Source organism: Chionomys nivalis, chromosome 7 (assembly GCF_950005125.1).
Source record: "Chionomys nivalis chromosome 7, mChiNiv1.1, whole genome shotgun sequence".
NCBI classification, from domain to species: domain Eukaryota; kingdom Metazoa; phylum Chordata; class Mammalia; order Rodentia; family Cricetidae; genus Chionomys; species Chionomys nivalis.
In genome coordinates, this window is record NC_080092.1 from 77,005,977 (window position 1) to 77,022,121 (window position 16,145).

Sequence of the window (16,145 nt, forward strand, 5' to 3'; positions counted from 1 at the left end):
AAAGGAGGGAGGGAGAGAGGGAGGGACAAATTAGAGAGCTGGAGAAGGAAGCAGGGTCTTAGCAGGTGGGGTGGAGGGAGGGGAACAGGAGGCAAGCTCAGAGGAAATGGGCCCCGGCTCTGGAGACAAGAGTCTGGGTGTCTGAGCTGCCTAGGAGCCACCTGGAAGGTGTAGGCAGCGGCAACATCAAACTTGAGGTGGAGGTTTGGCTTCAGCAGCGAGCTGGGGCTGGCTCCAATGGGAACTGAAAGCAGGTTCCAAGGACCTGAATCTACCATTAACCCTGCTGGTCTTCAGCTTCCTCTAGCTCCTTCCCTGTTCTTCCCTGAAGACCAGAATGGGACGGAGGGTCAGGACTGACTCCAGGGGATTATCAGTGCCTCACTCAGTAGCTCTAAGCCCCGTGGAGCCCATCCTACCTCATCCCATTCGTGCTGGGAAAACAGAGGTGGAAAGGCAGAGGGCCCCTGACAATAAGGATCTTGGCAGGCTGGCTTCACACCTCTACTCCTGGTCCACTGGCCCTGGGGGAAGATCTACAGGCCCTGCAGGTCCAGGTCCAGAACTGTGTCCTTTGCCTTTCTCAAATTTCCCCAGCCCCAGATTCTCCTGTCTTCTGGACTGGACCTGCTACCTAAGCATATGGAACCGATTGAAAGAATTTGTATGCTCACCTTATAATTTATGCAAATCAACTCTGTAATTAACTATAATTTGGAGGCATCCTTTGGTATTTCAGAGATTTATCCATGAGGAAATGCCCTGGTGATAATACTCCTGTATTAACATTATTTACTCCACCTGTGTGGTCTCCTGAGTGCCTTCCCCCCCTCACTGGGGTTTTCTGGGCTGGAAGGTGGGGAGGGACAGGGAAGCCCCTCCTTGGAGCCAGCTTGGGTCTTGCCACATGGTCCCCTCTGTGCTGGCCCTGTCCTCTTAATTTCACAGAGGCCTGAAGGTGCAGCTTTGCCTCCCAAATCCCCCATCACCTTATTCTCTCTTGCTTGAGGGGTGGCTTTCTGCCACCTCAGTTTTCTCATCTCTAAAATGGGGAGAGGAAGAACCTGTTGGGGCCTTTACTCGATAATTACTGAAAAGCTAATGAAAAGACTGGGAATCCCCAGTCTGGAGATTGCTGGGAGGAGATGGAGGAGGAGTTAGGGTGAGGGTTCCCTGGCTCCCCTGTGGAAGGGAGGTAGCAAGCTAGCCTTGAGATACTGGGTTCGGTGTGGGGGTGGGGTACACTGAAGCAACTGTTCTCAGTGTTGAGGGCCCCGTGCCTGGGGATGGGGCATGGTCTATGGTGAGGCTCCAGGCTGCTCTCTCCTGTGGGTCAGAAGGCCCAGCTTCAGGAACCTTCGGGACCATAGCTTTAGTTCTCACCTCTGTTCTTCTTCCTGGTCCCGTGTTTCTGTGCTCCAGGACATACTCGTCAGCCAGTGGGGCATCCTAAATTAGGCTCCTCTAATTGGAGGACATCTGGAATCACCTCGAGGCCCTAGCTGGCTTTCCAGCCTCCAGTCTCTTTGCTTTCCTATGGGTCAGGGCCCACTGTCTGTAAAAGTCCACGGAGGGCTTCAACTCTAGTCTTAGGAGACCCTTTGTCCATCCCAAGCCACCCAGCCCGGGCTTGATGAGAAAGAGAGGCCTCTGTCTCCGTTTGAGAATGACAGGTCCCAAGCTCAAAAAGGTTTACAAGGGCTCCTCCTGAGGGATCCAAGATGGGATCTGAACAAAACAGATTGAAAGTACTGCAGGGTGGGGGTGGGGTGGGGGTGGGGTGGGGGTAGGAGAGCAGGCTCCTAGAGATAAGCAAGACTTGTTGAGTAACCAGAGCTACTCTGGCTAGGAGCTTTTTTAGGGAAAACCTGGCATTGAAGCTGTGTGTGTATGTGTGTGTTTTGGGTCTTAAATGGGACTTCTTTTCTTTCCCACCAAGTCCGAGTCAATGGAAGAAAAACCTCAAAATCTCAGGGAGGCAGGGTGGGGGCTGGGGGGCTGGGGGGCTGGGAAGAGGCTGGCATTCAGAGAGTCCCAACCCCACCAGTGTTCTCCCCAGCAATGGACTCGTTTCCTTCATCCCACAAGAACCACTTGGTCCCTCTCCCACTGCCCACCCTGGACCCTGGAGAAGGAAGTCCTGTGCGGCGCTCTGTCCCCACCCCCAGCTGCCTCTTCCAGTTGTGGTCCTCCCTTCCTGGCAGCCCTCACTCTCAGCTCTCACCCACTCCCACTCCCCCCATGAGAATCAGGCCACTGCTTCCTGGATTATCCTAAAAGCTTCTGAGGCCGGGAGGACTTGGCAGCATCCTGCCTGTTCTCCCAGCTCCCTCTCTGGCTCTCACTGTCGCCTCCTCTATAAAGCCCGGCTCTCCCGTCACCCCACTTGCCCATCCTTGCTGCTGCCAGCTCTGGGCTCCATGGACTGGTAAGAAAGGCTCTTCCCTGTCTAGCATAGGGGACCCTCGGGAAGAAGACCAGGTCTCTTCTGAAAGAGACCGAGTCTAGAAAACTTCTTTCTCAGTTGAAGAAGGGGGATAAAAGGGAGATCTGTGGGGGAGGGAGGACCAACAAGGATCCCTGGGAGGTCTTCGGAATGGGCTGGGCTGAGATCTGGGCAAGATGTGGGGCAGGGATTCGAGATTGGGGACTTCAATTTGAAAGAAAGTATGGGTGAATATTAGCAAACATTCAGGGTACACATATGCACACACACCGATGTTCTAAGAGGTGCTCATCCTTTAGACTAAAAACAGATAAACAGATGATAGAGGCTAGTGATATCTGGATTTATGAAAATAAATCAGTCCCCAGCACACTGCTTGGCCCTAGTAGTCTCTCAACGTCTGCTAAAGAAGTGAAGAATAAATTAAACTATCTGACCCCATATCTGGACCGTGCCCATTTTTCCAGGAATCTGAGAATGTTAACAGAGACAGGAGGAAAGTGCTGGTGGCCTGGGTCACCAGCTTGAAGTTTGGGAGACATGAAGTTGGGAGTGAGGAGTAAGAAATAGTGAGCAACTAGGAACCCAGGAATTAGGAGGTAAGGTCTAGCCTGCTCTGCCTCTAACTTGCTGTGTGATTTTGAGTTTTGTGTCTCCTTGTTGAGTTTTCCTCTCAGTACCTGGATCTGATAATTTTTATTGTTAGAACAATTCTGTTGTCATTTGAGACAAGGTTTCATGAAGTGCAGGCTGGCCTTAAACTTACTATATAGCTAAGAATGACCTTGAATTCCTGAGCCCTGTTCCTATTTCCTCAGAGCTGGGATTCCAGGTGTTCATCACCACACCCAGTTTTATTAGGTGCTGGGGACTGAACCCAGGGCTCCATTCATGCTAAGCAAATACTCTATCAACCGAGCTCCATCTCCAGTCCCTCACAGTGACAATGTGGGGTCTGAAAAGGAACACCTGTGTGGAATGGGATTTGTTCCAGTAATCCGAGATAGATCAATTTGCCCTATCAGACACAAGATGTAGGTGGCTTGGACCTAGAGGGCTGTTAAAAATGTCATTCCCAGCCGGGCGGTAGTGGCACATGCCTTTCATCACAGTACTCAGGAGGCAGAGACAGGCAGATCTCTGTGAGTTTGGGGCCAGCCTGGTCTACAGAGTGAGTTCCAGGACAGGCTCCAAAGCTACAGAGAAACCCTGTCTTGGAAAAGAAAAATGTTGAACTCCCAGGGCCATCCCTTCTGCCACAGCGAAGCCAGACAGAATAGCAGGGAGAATGTGGGTTTTGGAGCCTTACCTATCTGGACTCAGTTTCCTCTTTCGTCAGTTAGCATCTCTGTAATCTTGGGCAGGTCATTTAGCTTCTTTGATCCCTTGCTTCCTCATCTGTACAATGGGAATGATAGTAATAATTACTTTGTTGCATGCTCATGAGAATTAGAGGTCCGTGTGGGGAGGAGTACCTGGAGTACACATAGTGGGTGCTCAATACGGAATTGCTGCCTCTGACGAGCATGCCAGTCAAGGAGGCCGCAACAGGCACAGAGAATCACTTACCCTGAAAGAAGTTTGAGGTGAGGCCTGGCAGGTATAAGAGACAGAGACTTGGAAAAATCTGTCTTTGAGAGAATGAAAGGAAGGAATAGAAGCGGACGGTGTCCTGAGGACATCTCGATGTGTGTGACAGGCAATTCAGGCTTGAGTCAGGAGAGGACACAGGCTATGGTCACCTCCTGAGCAGCCAAATCAATATTAGATCACAATCGTCATTTGGGAGGAGAACACACCTAGCAAATGGGAAAAGGAACAAGTTGGAAGCAGAGGAATGAGGTTCAGGTTGTCTGAAAGAAAGAGAGGTAGCTAGGCAGGGCAGAGAGGCAGAATGACCGTGAGGTCGCGGAGAAGCTTCCCTACAGCTGAACTGGGTCACAAAGCAGTTGCAGGGTCTTTGCTCCAGGATGGGGCAGTGTTAAGGGGAACCTGGAGTGGGGTTTCTGCCATTCTTTTCCTAGCTGCTTTCCAAGAAACGATGGACAGCACTTGGAAAATAAGGCAGTCTGCCACCTATAATGGATGTGGGGACTCAGACTGACTTTAGCTTTAGCTCGTGCCTGGCTGGCTGTAATAACAGCGGCTCAGTGGTTCTCAACCTTCCTAAGGCTTCGATTCTTTAATACAGTTCCTCATGATGTGGTGATCCTCAACCATAACGTTATTTCGTTGCCCCTTCATAACTGTAATTTCGCTACTGTTATGAGTCGGAATGTAAATATATGATGTTCGGGATATCGGATATGCAACCCACCAAAAGGGTCGAGACCCAGAGCTTGAGAACCACTGCTGTAGCAGATGCACTGACTCCAGACGGCTGGGGAGACTGGAATACCAGGGTCTAACCAGTCTTGTTCCAGGAGCCATATCCACCCAAGTCAGGTTCTGCTCCCTGAGTTAGGAACCCCTAACTCGGCTCTGGAGGTAACTGAACTGAGAATTCAAACTCCACCAGTTAGGATTTGGAGGTTGATTGAGTGGACAAACTATTGATAAAAAGTATGAATTTGGACCCAAATGGCCAAAGGGATTCTTAAGAATTTTTGTTATGTAACTCTAAGGGCAGGGAAGAACAGTAGGTCCAGGCTGGTCATCAAACTCTACCTTATATGTCTTCGGCTTCCTAATACCCTCCAGGTCGACTGAGGAAACCAGAGGCATAGAATAACATAGTCCTCGAGTGTCAGTGTAAAAGATGTACCGCTGGGGCCAGGATTTAGGTTTGTGACCTTCTAGTCCAAAGATCTTTCTGAATGTACTTTAATCTGCACGTGTTTCTGGAACAAACTTATTCTAAAAGGATTAAGGGTTATTCTGTTTCTAGCAGGGGCATCACGGAATTTGCTCTTTTAGACAGGATTTACTTATACCCCAGGAAACCCTCCCAGCTTGTACCCAGGTTGTCCTGGTGAAGGACTCCAGTTTTAGAAGTGACAAAGGTGTTCAAATAGCGGAAGCACTGACCGCTAGGGAGACACGTGCATGCACTGACCTTCAGAAGGCTGATGGATTCAGTTAAGCTGAATACTTCAGCGTGTCTCAAACGGGAACAGACAAACTAGTCGGAGTGAAATGAGGATGGAAAGCCGGGCGTGGTCCTTAACACCCGTGATTCTAGAATTTGCGAGGTTGAGGCAGGGAGATTGCTGCCGACATAAGCAATCAAGTGATTTCCCAGCCAGCCTGGGATACAGAGTGAGACCCAGCTTTAAAAAACAAAGAAGAAAAAAAAAAGAAAAAGAAAAGAAAAAGAAAGAAGAGTCCATAATGGCGAGATTAAATCAGTCTAAATGACAGAACTCTCGGAAAGTGATGTTGAAGAGTGTGTAGAGAAAGCTAGACCCAGTAAGGAAAGAGACAACGAAAATCGCTCAGAAATTCTGTGTCAGAAAGGGTCACCTAGGGAGGTCACAGCGCGCGGGCTTCGGAGGTGGCAGAGAAGGCACATGAGCCACTTTTAGCCAGGCCATCAGGGCAGAGAACTGGGGGTACTGTGGTGCCCACCTGAGCTCGAGGTAGGGATGTCAGGATTTCCACCAATTCGGATCTTGAGAGTTTTGTTTAGTGGCGCGGTGGACGCCCTGAAAACGTACCAGAATGTGGCTTTGCTTACGCGCATTTATTTCCTCCAAGGAATCCCAGACCTTTCTCTAAACTTAAGATACTCAGCCGAGACTCGGAGAGCGGGTGGCAAAAAGACTCGCTCAATCCGTGGCTGAAATGTGCCTTTCCCGGGCCATTCAGGTGCCAGCCCAACCCTCAGATCCAAGTGCGCGGCAGCAACCCCGCGTACAGGCTGAGCAACCGGGTCCGGGAAGAAGGCGGCGGACTTACGTAGTGGACTTCGATGGCGCCAGGCTTGCCGCCTAAGGAAAGGTGGAGAGAATACACTGAGAGAATCTGAGGGCCAGTGAGAACCGGAGACTAGGGAAGACATTGAGAGGATGCTCATCACCCAAAAAGTCCAGTGGCCAGATAGAGGGGGAGGATCTCAGGAAAGCGGAGGGGAAAGTTCGGCGCATGGTGGTGGTGGAGGGAGGGCAGCGGTGTAGCCAAAATACACTTCTCTCTTGGTCTGGGCCTGGGGGTGGGCCGGGCAAAAACTTGGTCTTCAAGTCTCCTTTTCACTCAGTTCTAGCACAGGACGCGGGGTCAAAAGCACTGGTAGCCACATGCGTCCTAAGGAAGGCTCGATAGCTCTCCCAGGACTCTCGGTCCTTCGTCCCATCCCGGGTCTGAGCCGTGTCCCCCGCCGGACTGAACCAGCTCTGGATCAGATTTCCACGGGATAGGACACGGTCTCTGAACATAGGAAAAACTTTCCAACTTAGGCCCTTAACTCAGGGAGTGGTGGGGACCTGGGAGGAGTGAGGGAGAGGGAGGGAAATGGCCTGGTTAGCCATCCTTCCCGCCCGCCCCCTCCTCGCGCGGGGCTGGGCCTCGCCTCCAGCCGAGCCAGCAAGGGTTAAAGGCGGCCGCAGGTGAGGTGGGCGGGGCCGTGGGTTCGGGGGGGAAAAAGGAGCGCAGGGGAGAGGATGAAGGCAGAGAGCGCGGTGAGTCACGGGCGGAGCTGGCCTCCCTCGCTCGCTTACTTGCTCACCGGTGCCCGCCCGCCCTCCACCCTCCCGCCGGCTCTCACCGCCACCACCGCCGCCGATCGCCGGCTTTGGTTGCGACCCCAGCTTGCCCTCGGCTCCCGTCCCACGCCGCGAGAGCCGGCCAGTGCGCAGGGCCCATGAGCGCCCGTCTGTAGCGCGCCAGCCTGCGGTGCCCCGAGCCCGAGCGCAAACGCCAGGTAGGAAGGAGCCCGGGTCCGCGCGGCCAGGGACGCGCGCGGCGGAGATCCGAGGGGAAAGATGCTCGGAACACATGGCAGCCTGCGCTGGCCTCATGGGGAGGGTGGTCGTAAAGGATCCGAGGAACTGAGTACCCAGACGGAGAAAAAAACCGGGAGGACGGGAAGGACTAGAGGCACCAAGGGAGTTTGGGAACTGGGGAAACTGGAGCAACTGGGACAACCGGAGTATTGGAACTTTGAAAACCGTGTTTGAACGAAAGTCCCTACCGCCTGGGCACTGGGAATCGGGAAAGGCAGACGATCCATGGGACTTAAAGAAGTCTGTCTCTACCATCTTTTTCGGACTGGGGAGCCGATGTGTTCGCTCTGCTTTCTTTTAGTGCAGCCTTGATTGCAGGCCATTGCATTCTGGGCCTGGGCTCCAGCTCTCTGTCCAGAGAGGCCCCTCGCAGCATGGGTCATCTTAGCCTTCCCATCCCCCCCCCCCCGACCCTGGGGCAATTCCCAGGCGCCAAAAGCTATTAGGGTCCCAGGCCTCACTGCTCCAGCCCAACCCTTTCTGGGCTGCCCCGCCCCGGCCTAAGGCTCCATTCCTGCTGCTTCACCCTGTTTCTTTCTTGTGGTAAGGCTGCCCGAGCCAGAGTAGGCACCCGGGTCCTCCTCTTCCCTGCCTCTCCCAGACTATCAATGCTACCGCCCTGGTCCCAAAGGCGGGAGGTTAGTAGGGTCAGCTGAGCCCTGCTTCGGGAAGGCTCTAAGTCATTGCTTTCTTCCACACCAGCCCACAGAGAGGCAAGATTCCAAAGCTCTAGAGAGAGATGGAGAGAAGACTGGGGCCTTCAGGTCATAGATTTGTGGTGGAGAAAACGGTGGAGGTTTTAAGGTTTCTCTAATTTTTTTTTTTTGTTTTTTTTTTTTTTTTGTTTTTTAAACGGTCTGGTCTCTGAGCCCAGGCTGAGCTCAGAAGTTTTCTGTCTTAGCCTCTGGAGTGATGGCATTATTTATTAGATGGTCCCCACACTGCTTAGTGGCTTCTCTTTTCCTTCTCTTCTCCTTTCTCCCTCTCCCTCATCCCTTCCCTCCCTCCCTTCTTTTGCCGTGTAGCCCAGGCTGGCCTGGGACTCTGCATTCTTCTGCTTCGATTTCCTGAATGTTTAGATTGAAGGCTTGCATCACCACACCCAGGCCAGATCTCTAGGTTTCTGCTGGGCCTTGGGTTTCTATTGCTTTAAGAAAGGGAACTGGAAGCCGGGCGGTGGTGGCGCACGCCTTTAATCCCAGCACTTGGGAGGCAGAGGCAGGCGGATCTCTGTGAGTTCGAGACCAGCCTGGTCTACAAGAGCTAGTTCCAGGACAGGCTCCAAAACCACAGAGAAACCCTGTCTCGAAAAACCAAAAAAAAAAAAAAAAGGAACTGGTTCCCAGAGGTACTGCACAGTGAATGCTTGTTGATTGAATGATTAAATGGGCACCTTAGTCTAGTTGTTGCTCCAAGTTCTGCTTTCTTCAACAAGAGCAGGCTCAGAACAGTAACTCTCAACATCAGAGTACTATAAGGGGCTTCTACAAGTTCTCCAGTGCTCTCCTTTGGGTTCTGGGGTAAAGGATGCCCGTCTCTTCCAAACTCTGATGCTGCCTTCTGTAGGGGAGCAGCGGCCATATTTTTGCAAGTTTCTAACAAGCAATTCTCTGGGTGATCTCTTTCTCTGGTAAGGGGAAGGAGTGGGTGTTGAGTTAGGGAATGGGTTTGGTGGGCAGAGTCAACCAAGCTGGGGACTGTATAGAGAGATTAAATGCTATTCCATATTGTTACAGCAGGTCTGTGAGATTGGCTTTGGCAAAAAGCTCAGGACCTGTTCTGGACTTTCTGAAGGGCAAATCACCTCGAGCAGCCAGAAGCATACCCCTGCCCTATCTGGGTCCAGAGTTAGCCTGGGGCTAAAATTAGATCAGTCATTTAGGTTGGCAGCTGGTCTGCAGGGGGAAATGTCCAGGCAGCTACATAGAGATGGTTCTGGCGGTTGGGACCAGCCCAACTCCAGGAGAAGCTGAGTCCTAAGGGCGGGGTCACTTAGAGGAAAGGCCTTTCTGTGCCCCGACCTAAACTTTCACATTCTTACTCCTTCCTAGCATTCCCAGGTTAGAACTGATTTGTCTCCACCCAGAGGCACGCCCCCCTTTTCCTCCTAGGGGCTCGGAAGGAGAGCTTTGCTAGGAAGAATCTGGGTTAGGGAAAGTAAGCAGGTCTCCTTCTTTACTGTGTCTCATCTTTGCCTCCTCTAGGTCCCACCTGAGGTGCCCTTGACCGTCCCTGCCCTCACCCCACCCCGGATCCCGGCAATGCTAACCGCTGTCTGTGGCTCTCTGGGCAGCCAGCACACCGACGCGCCTCACGCATCACCGCCGCGCCTCGACCTGCAGCCTCTCCAGACGTACCAGGGTCACACGAGCCCTGAGGTCGGGGACTACCCCTCCCCGCTGCAGCCTGCAGAGCTGCAGAGCCTCCCGCTGGGCCCGGAGGTAGACTTCTCACAGGGCTATGAGTTGCCAGGGGCCTCCTCGCGGGTAACCTGCGAGGACCTGGAAAGTGACAGTCCCTTGGCTCCGGGACCCTTTTCCAAGCTCCTGCAGCCGGACATGTCACATCATTACGAATCGTGGTTCCGGCCGACTCACCCAGGCACGGAGGATGGCTCGTGGTGGGACCTACATCCCGGCACTAGCTGGATGGACCTCCCCCATACTCAAGGAGCGCTGACCTCACCTGGCCACCCGGGCGCGCTTCAGCCTGGTTTGGGAGGATACGTCGGAGACCACCAGCTCTGTGCTCCGCCGCCCCATCCGCACCCGCACCACCTCCTCCCAGCCGCGGGTGGGCAGCACCTCCTAGGGCCACCCGACGGGGCTAAGGCCTTGGAAGCGGCGGCGCCAGAGTCCCAAGGGCTGGATTCCAGTCTGGATGCGGCTGCCCGACCCAAAGGCTCCCGGCGGTCTGTGCCCCGCAGCTCTGGGCAGACCGTGTGTCGCTGCCCCAACTGCCTGGAGGCGGAGCGACTCGGGGCTCCGTGCGGGCCCGATGGGGGCAAGAAGAAGCATTTGCACAACTGCCACATCCCAGGCTGCGGGAAAGCCTACGCCAAGACGTCGCATCTGAAGGCGCACCTGCGGTGGCACAGCGGCGACCGTCCCTTCGTGTGCAACTGGCTTTTCTGTGGCAAGCGCTTCACGCGCTCCGACGAGCTGCAGCGCCACCTTCAGACCCACACCGGGACCAAGAAGTTCCCCTGTGCGGTCTGCAGCCGAGTCTTCATGCGCAGCGACCACCTGGCCAAGCACATGAAAACCCACGAGGGCTCCAAAGAGGAGGCTGCGGCGGCGGCCCAGGGCGAGGCCAAGGCGGGCGGCACAGTGGAGCCACCCGGGAGCAAAGGGAAACGGGAGGCCGAAGGCAGCTCGGCGCCCTCCAACTGAGCCCCTGTGGATGTCTCATCCCTGCCGATCTTTTTAGGGGGGCGGCCTGAGGAAAAGGGGAAGGTGGTTATTTATTGATGGTGAGGGGACAGGGAGAGGGGCGCTAGGGTTTTTTTGTTTTTTAGTTTCTGGGGCTAGAAGGGAGGCTATTTGAGTGTTTAGGCTGCCAGGAGCTAACGTGCCCCTCGCTTCTTTTCTTTTTCACTATTTCACCCTCCCCTGAGTTGCTGAAGCGTTAGGATGGAGCACTCCTACCGTGTGGAGGGATCGGCTAGTAGAAATGTCACGTCCCGGGAGCTGAGGGGAAGAGAGACTGGCTTGGGGCGTTGGGGGTAGCTGTCTGGACACGTCTTTAGCTCCTGGGAACCCGGACATAAAAGCACCTCGGAGCCGCCCTAAGGCCTAGGTCCCTTTCATCCCCCTGCTAGCGCTTCTCCCTCTAAAATTTCCAGAGAGAGAGCAGAGATGAGGTAGGGAGCCTGGGGTGGCTCCTCTTAAGGGGCTGTCTATCTAACTTGGAGGGTTGTTCCGTCAGAACAAATCCCCTTCAATGAATTCCTTATAAACCCTTCTGATTCAGTCTACGAGAGTCAGAGAAGGCACAGCTTCGTAGCCAGAGCTGTGAGCTGGAGGTCAGAGTTACATGGGAATCCGGCAGGGAGGTCCTCTTACAAAATTGGAAGAAGTTTGACATGGGGGAGGGGGGTGGGAAATGGAAGAACTAACCGCTTCTTTTTCCAACTCTAATTTAATCTTTAACTCTTAGACCTTTTAAAAAGAACTCAAATTTAGTAGTTCCCATTCTCCATCCAATACCCTAGGTAGTTTTCTAAAGTCAGCCACCAGCACCAACTCCAGAGTTGGCATGGACTCCCCTACTCCACCCCACCCTCAGGTCCCTATCCTTAGCTTTCTTGGTGGGGATGGAAGGGAGAGGGGTCCTTTGACTGTTTGGGGTTGTCCTAGCAGAGGGATTACAGTGAGGACACTGCCCCTGTCTGGACTCCCCCGGCCCACTCTTTAGCTTTAGTTTGACCCGTTCATGTCCCCTCCACTATTATAGAGTCCGTCCCCCCCCCCGTGGGAATTCTCCTTCCATATGAAGAGTTCTCCCCTAGAAGGGACTCTAGGAAGCTGTTTCTTTGTCCCTTTCTTAGATGCTAGAGATACATTAGGGTTTTGATCACAGGGTGGGGAGGGTAGATTTCTGCCTGGCAGACCACAGGACCCTGGGGCTGGAGGCACACTCAGGTTTGAGGCCGAGGCCTTGAGTCCCTCCGACCTCTCTCTTGCTTTCTTCTCTCCACCCAGAACCCTCTGCAGGGAATAGCTGTGTGTTGATTTTTAAGTTATAAGCAATGGGTATTTTATTTAATAATTTTAGGGTGTGAGTGTGTATGTGTGTGTTGTCTGTACCTGTATGTATGTACGTGTTTCTCTACTGAGCCTGGGGTCTCCTGAGACCCCATCTTATAAACCCCTTCCAAGGTCTGGGGCCTAGACCCAAGTATCTCTTCCTCCATTGGGGATGCTGGAGCCCAGTCCAAGGACTGGGAACTGTATGGGAAGTAGGGGCTGGGATCTGGGTAGGAATATGTGTTTGTATAGAAAGAGCTCCTCCTTAAAAGGGACAGGGTGACTCCCTGTGGGATGTAGGGGCCTGAGGTAGTTTAAGAATAAGGTTCTTTCTGTGTTCTCCCTCTTTTCCTCACCTCCTGCTAACCTAAGCCAGAGGTCCCCTTTCTTACAAAGAGGACTGAGAGCGAGAGGAAAGTTGGCCATGCCTGCAGGTTGCCTGGCTAGGTAGGCACAGAGGGGGAGAAAGAAGGGCACCGTGGGTGTGAGATGCTCTCTCCTCCACCCATCGAAACCAGCCACCCTCTCCCTGTGCTACCAAGACAACCTTTTCCAGTGACCATTCTTAGGGGAACTCCTACGTGGGTGTGGGTATGGGGGGCATGCATGGTCCCCCCTATAGACGCTCTGAACCCTAAGATCTACAGGCAGGGCTTTGGATAGTTTTTGTCTGCCCTGCTCTTCATCAGCCTAGGTTTCTCAGCTGCCTGTCGTTCTAGGCAGCCCCCCTAGAGGAAAATGTAGGATTTTTTTTTCTTTTACTGCTGTGAACCCACTTGGGGGGTGGGGAGGAGGAGGCAGAAACAGCCTGTGTTTTTTATGCAACAATAAAGTCATCAACCAACCACACTCTTGCTTTGTTTGTCTTCCAGCTCAGCCTCCTTTATTATTATTATTATTATTTTTTGACTCTGTCCCTCCACAGGGGGGACCGGGCAGGGGGATCCTTGGGCAAGCATCACCTCTATTCAATTGGCTGGGGCAGAGCTTGGATCTGATCCTATCCTGAAGGCGATAAGGAGAGAAAGGCTGCTTGCGGATCCATAGTCTCTGGTACTCATCTGTGGAGAGGAGCAGTTTCAGGATGTTTCCGTATTCTACTTATAACTTGTTCCTCCTCAAGGTCCCCTCCCTTCCCAGTCATAGCTGGCCGCCTGACTCTCCCCACCCCCATGGGAGCATGCGTGTCAGCCGGTCCCTCTGGCTGTGAGTGAGATGGGGTGACTGACAGCGATTTCTTCACCCAGGGTGATCCCTATCAGAGACAAGGCGATGAAAGGCAGCCAGGATATCTGATGGGCATCTGCCCAGCTGGAAAGTATGAGGGAAAGGTTGCTGCTACTACTCAAAGCAAGAAACCTGCCGGGGTTGCGCAACTGTAGTGTGCACGGGCGCACCCTCACGGGACTCGCTGTCTTCAGGGACTGGAGATGCCCACTCATAGCTGGTATCCAATTCAGAGTGAAAGCCTCATGATTGCAGAGACCGGTGTTTGGAAGGGGATAGGGAAACAGCTTTTGTTTTGGCTTCCTGCGGCAAGGTTGGTCATTATGCCCTGTCACCTTCCCTACATACCTTTTGTTTATATATTTTTTTTCTCCAAATGTATTGTTTTCCCTCATGGGATTCCCAGCCCCTACAATCCCTAACCCAATTTCTCTAGTCAAATCTGGTTCTCAGATTGACCCATTCTATCACATGTCTGAGAGAACTGGGGGCCTCGGAGTTGAAGGGGACGCTGGACGAGGACATCAGGATAATTTAGGGGCTGTGGAGAAAGCCAGACTGGTTGGGGGTGAGCACCTGCATTTATCTGTTACAGGATTTAACAACTCAGAGCCTGTTTACCTGTGACCTCCTGCCTGAGGCACTCCTGCGGGGCACCTCTTTTGTCTTCCTGGTTCTGGGGGAATTAGACCCCAGAAACCTGGTGAGTCCCCTCTCTTTCCCCATATCTGCCCCCAGGGACAGGAGGGCAGCTGTAGGGCCGGCTGGGCTTGTCTGGGCAGGGCCAGGGCCCTCCCTCCTCCCCTTGCAACTCCTCCAGCTGACCTGCATTCTTAGCAGGGGCCTTTGGTGGGGCTCTGATGCATGCTTGATCCTCTGCAATGCTGCCTGGCTGGCCTGGGCCCCCTGAAGGAACCCAGGGTCACCTATGACCCCTCAGAAGTGGCACCGTAGCAGGATTGTAGTGGAGAGGCTGAAAGGGAGGGAAATCATCCCGTATGGATTGAGCCTCTGGACGACCTCTCTGAGAGAAGTGGCGGGTGAATGAAGTCAAAAGTAGAAACAGGGACAGGAGACGGCCCTGGAACGCAGCCTGGGGTTGCTTGAAGTCCGCAGCTTCCACCTCCTCCTGCTCTTCCGGCTGCCTCCTTCTTCTTCGGCCCGTCCCGCCCCCCAGCGGACAACTGGGGAAGTGCAGAAGAGGAACCTGTCTTCGCAGGGTGCCTCGAATGCCTGTGGCCAAGTACAGCATTGAGCAACTTCGCACCCCTCCTCCAAGACGCGCGGAAGCAGCTTTTACAACCCCCAACAATCCTTTACTGCCTAATGGATAATACCAGCAATGTAAATTTAAAAAGAATATTAGGAGCAAAACCAAAGAACTGTTAGAACTAATCAAATAAAAAAGTCACAGAATACAGTCTACAGAATAATAAGAAATATTTCTTTTTCAAAAAAATTTTTAATGTGGCTTTTAATCCTAGCACTTGACCAGGCAGATCTCTGAGTTCAAGGTTGTCTGATCTCCAACGAGAGTTCTAGGACAGCCAGGACAACACAGAGAAACCCTGCCTCGGAATAAATAATGATGATGATGATGATGATAATAATAATAATAAGTGTGAATGTTTGCCTGCATATATATATGCACCACATGAAGACAGTGCCCTTAGAGACTAGAAGAGGGCACCAAAACCCTGAAACTGGAGCTACAGATAATTGTGGTAGCTGAAGATTAGGAAAAATCTCAGCTGCATCCTCATTTGAATTCCAAAGATATATTCCTAGTGAGGCAGAATGGGCAAACAGGAGCTATAAGGATCGAGCTGGGCGTGGTGGCGCACGCCTTTAATCCCAGCACTCGGGAGGCAGAGGCAGGTGGATCTCTGTGGGTTCGAGGCCAGCCTGGTTTACAAGAACTAGTTCCAGGACAGGCTCCAAAACTACAAAGAAACCTTGTCTCAAAGAAAGAAAGAAAGAAAGAAAGAAAGAAAGAAAGAAAGAAAGAAAGAAAGAAAGAACCATAAGGATAGTTTAAGTTAACTGTATTGCTTATTTTATTTTTCTGAAGTTTTCTTTTTATTTAATAATTAAGTATATGGTATGTAGACTTCACTGTAGGTGCCCACTGAAGCCAGAAGAGGGTGTTGGATCTCCTGGAACTGGAGTTACAGGCTGATGTGAACCACCTGGTCTAAATGCTGGGAACCCAGCTTTGGTCCTCTCTGCAAGAGTAGCAAGTGCTCTTAACTAAAGAGCTGTCTCTTCAGCTCTTGAGAGACATTTCTAGTCAGGCAGTGGTGGCGCATGCCTTTAATACCAGCACTCAGGAGGAGGCAGAGAGAAGGGTCTCTGTGAATTTGAGACTAGTCTACAAGAGCTAGTTCCAGGCTCAAAAGCTACAGAGAAACCCTGTCTCAAAAAACAAAAAACAGCCAGGCGGTGGTGGCGCATGCCTTTAATCCCAGCACTTGGGAGGAAGAGGCAGGAGGATCTCTGTGAGTTCAAGACCAGCATGGTCTACAAGAGCTAGTTCCAGGACAGGCTCCAAAGCTACAGAGAAACCCTGTCTCAAAAAACAAACAAAAAAAATTGATTAAAGTAATCACACACAACTCACACACTCTATCTCTCTCTGTCTTATGTTTATGTTTATTTATTACAAGAATTAAGATTGTTGAAATATTACAGACTCCATGTAACCCCTAGAAGTAATTCCTTGAGGTCATATGAACATAATTTATAAGATGCATTTTCTTGTTGGTGGTGTATTTTTCTTCTTTC

General features: G+C 52.3%; 1 protein-coding gene across 2 annotated transcripts; it reads left to right on the forward strand.

Moving 5' to 3' along the window:
- The first annotated feature begins 2,381 nt into the window (after window positions 1-2,381).
- Sp6 (Sp6 transcription factor) lies at window positions 2,382-12,966 on the forward strand. Of its 2 annotated transcripts, none has more exons than XM_057775091.1 (2): window positions 2,382-2,428; window positions 9,591-12,966. In XM_057775091.1, the coding sequence occupies exon 2, from the start codon at window positions 9,648-9,650 to the stop codon at window positions 10,776-10,778; it is 1,131 nt and encodes a 376-aa protein (XP_057631074.1). In that variant the 5' UTR covers window positions 2,382-2,428; window positions 9,591-9,647; the 3' UTR covers window positions 10,779-12,966. The 2 variants fall into 2 exon arrangements, with proteins under 2 accessions (XP_057631074.1, XP_057631073.1); XM_057775090.1 differs by lacking the exon at window positions 2,382-2,428 and adding an exon at window positions 7,073-7,304.
- Window positions 12,967-16,145: the final 3,179 nt, after the last annotated feature.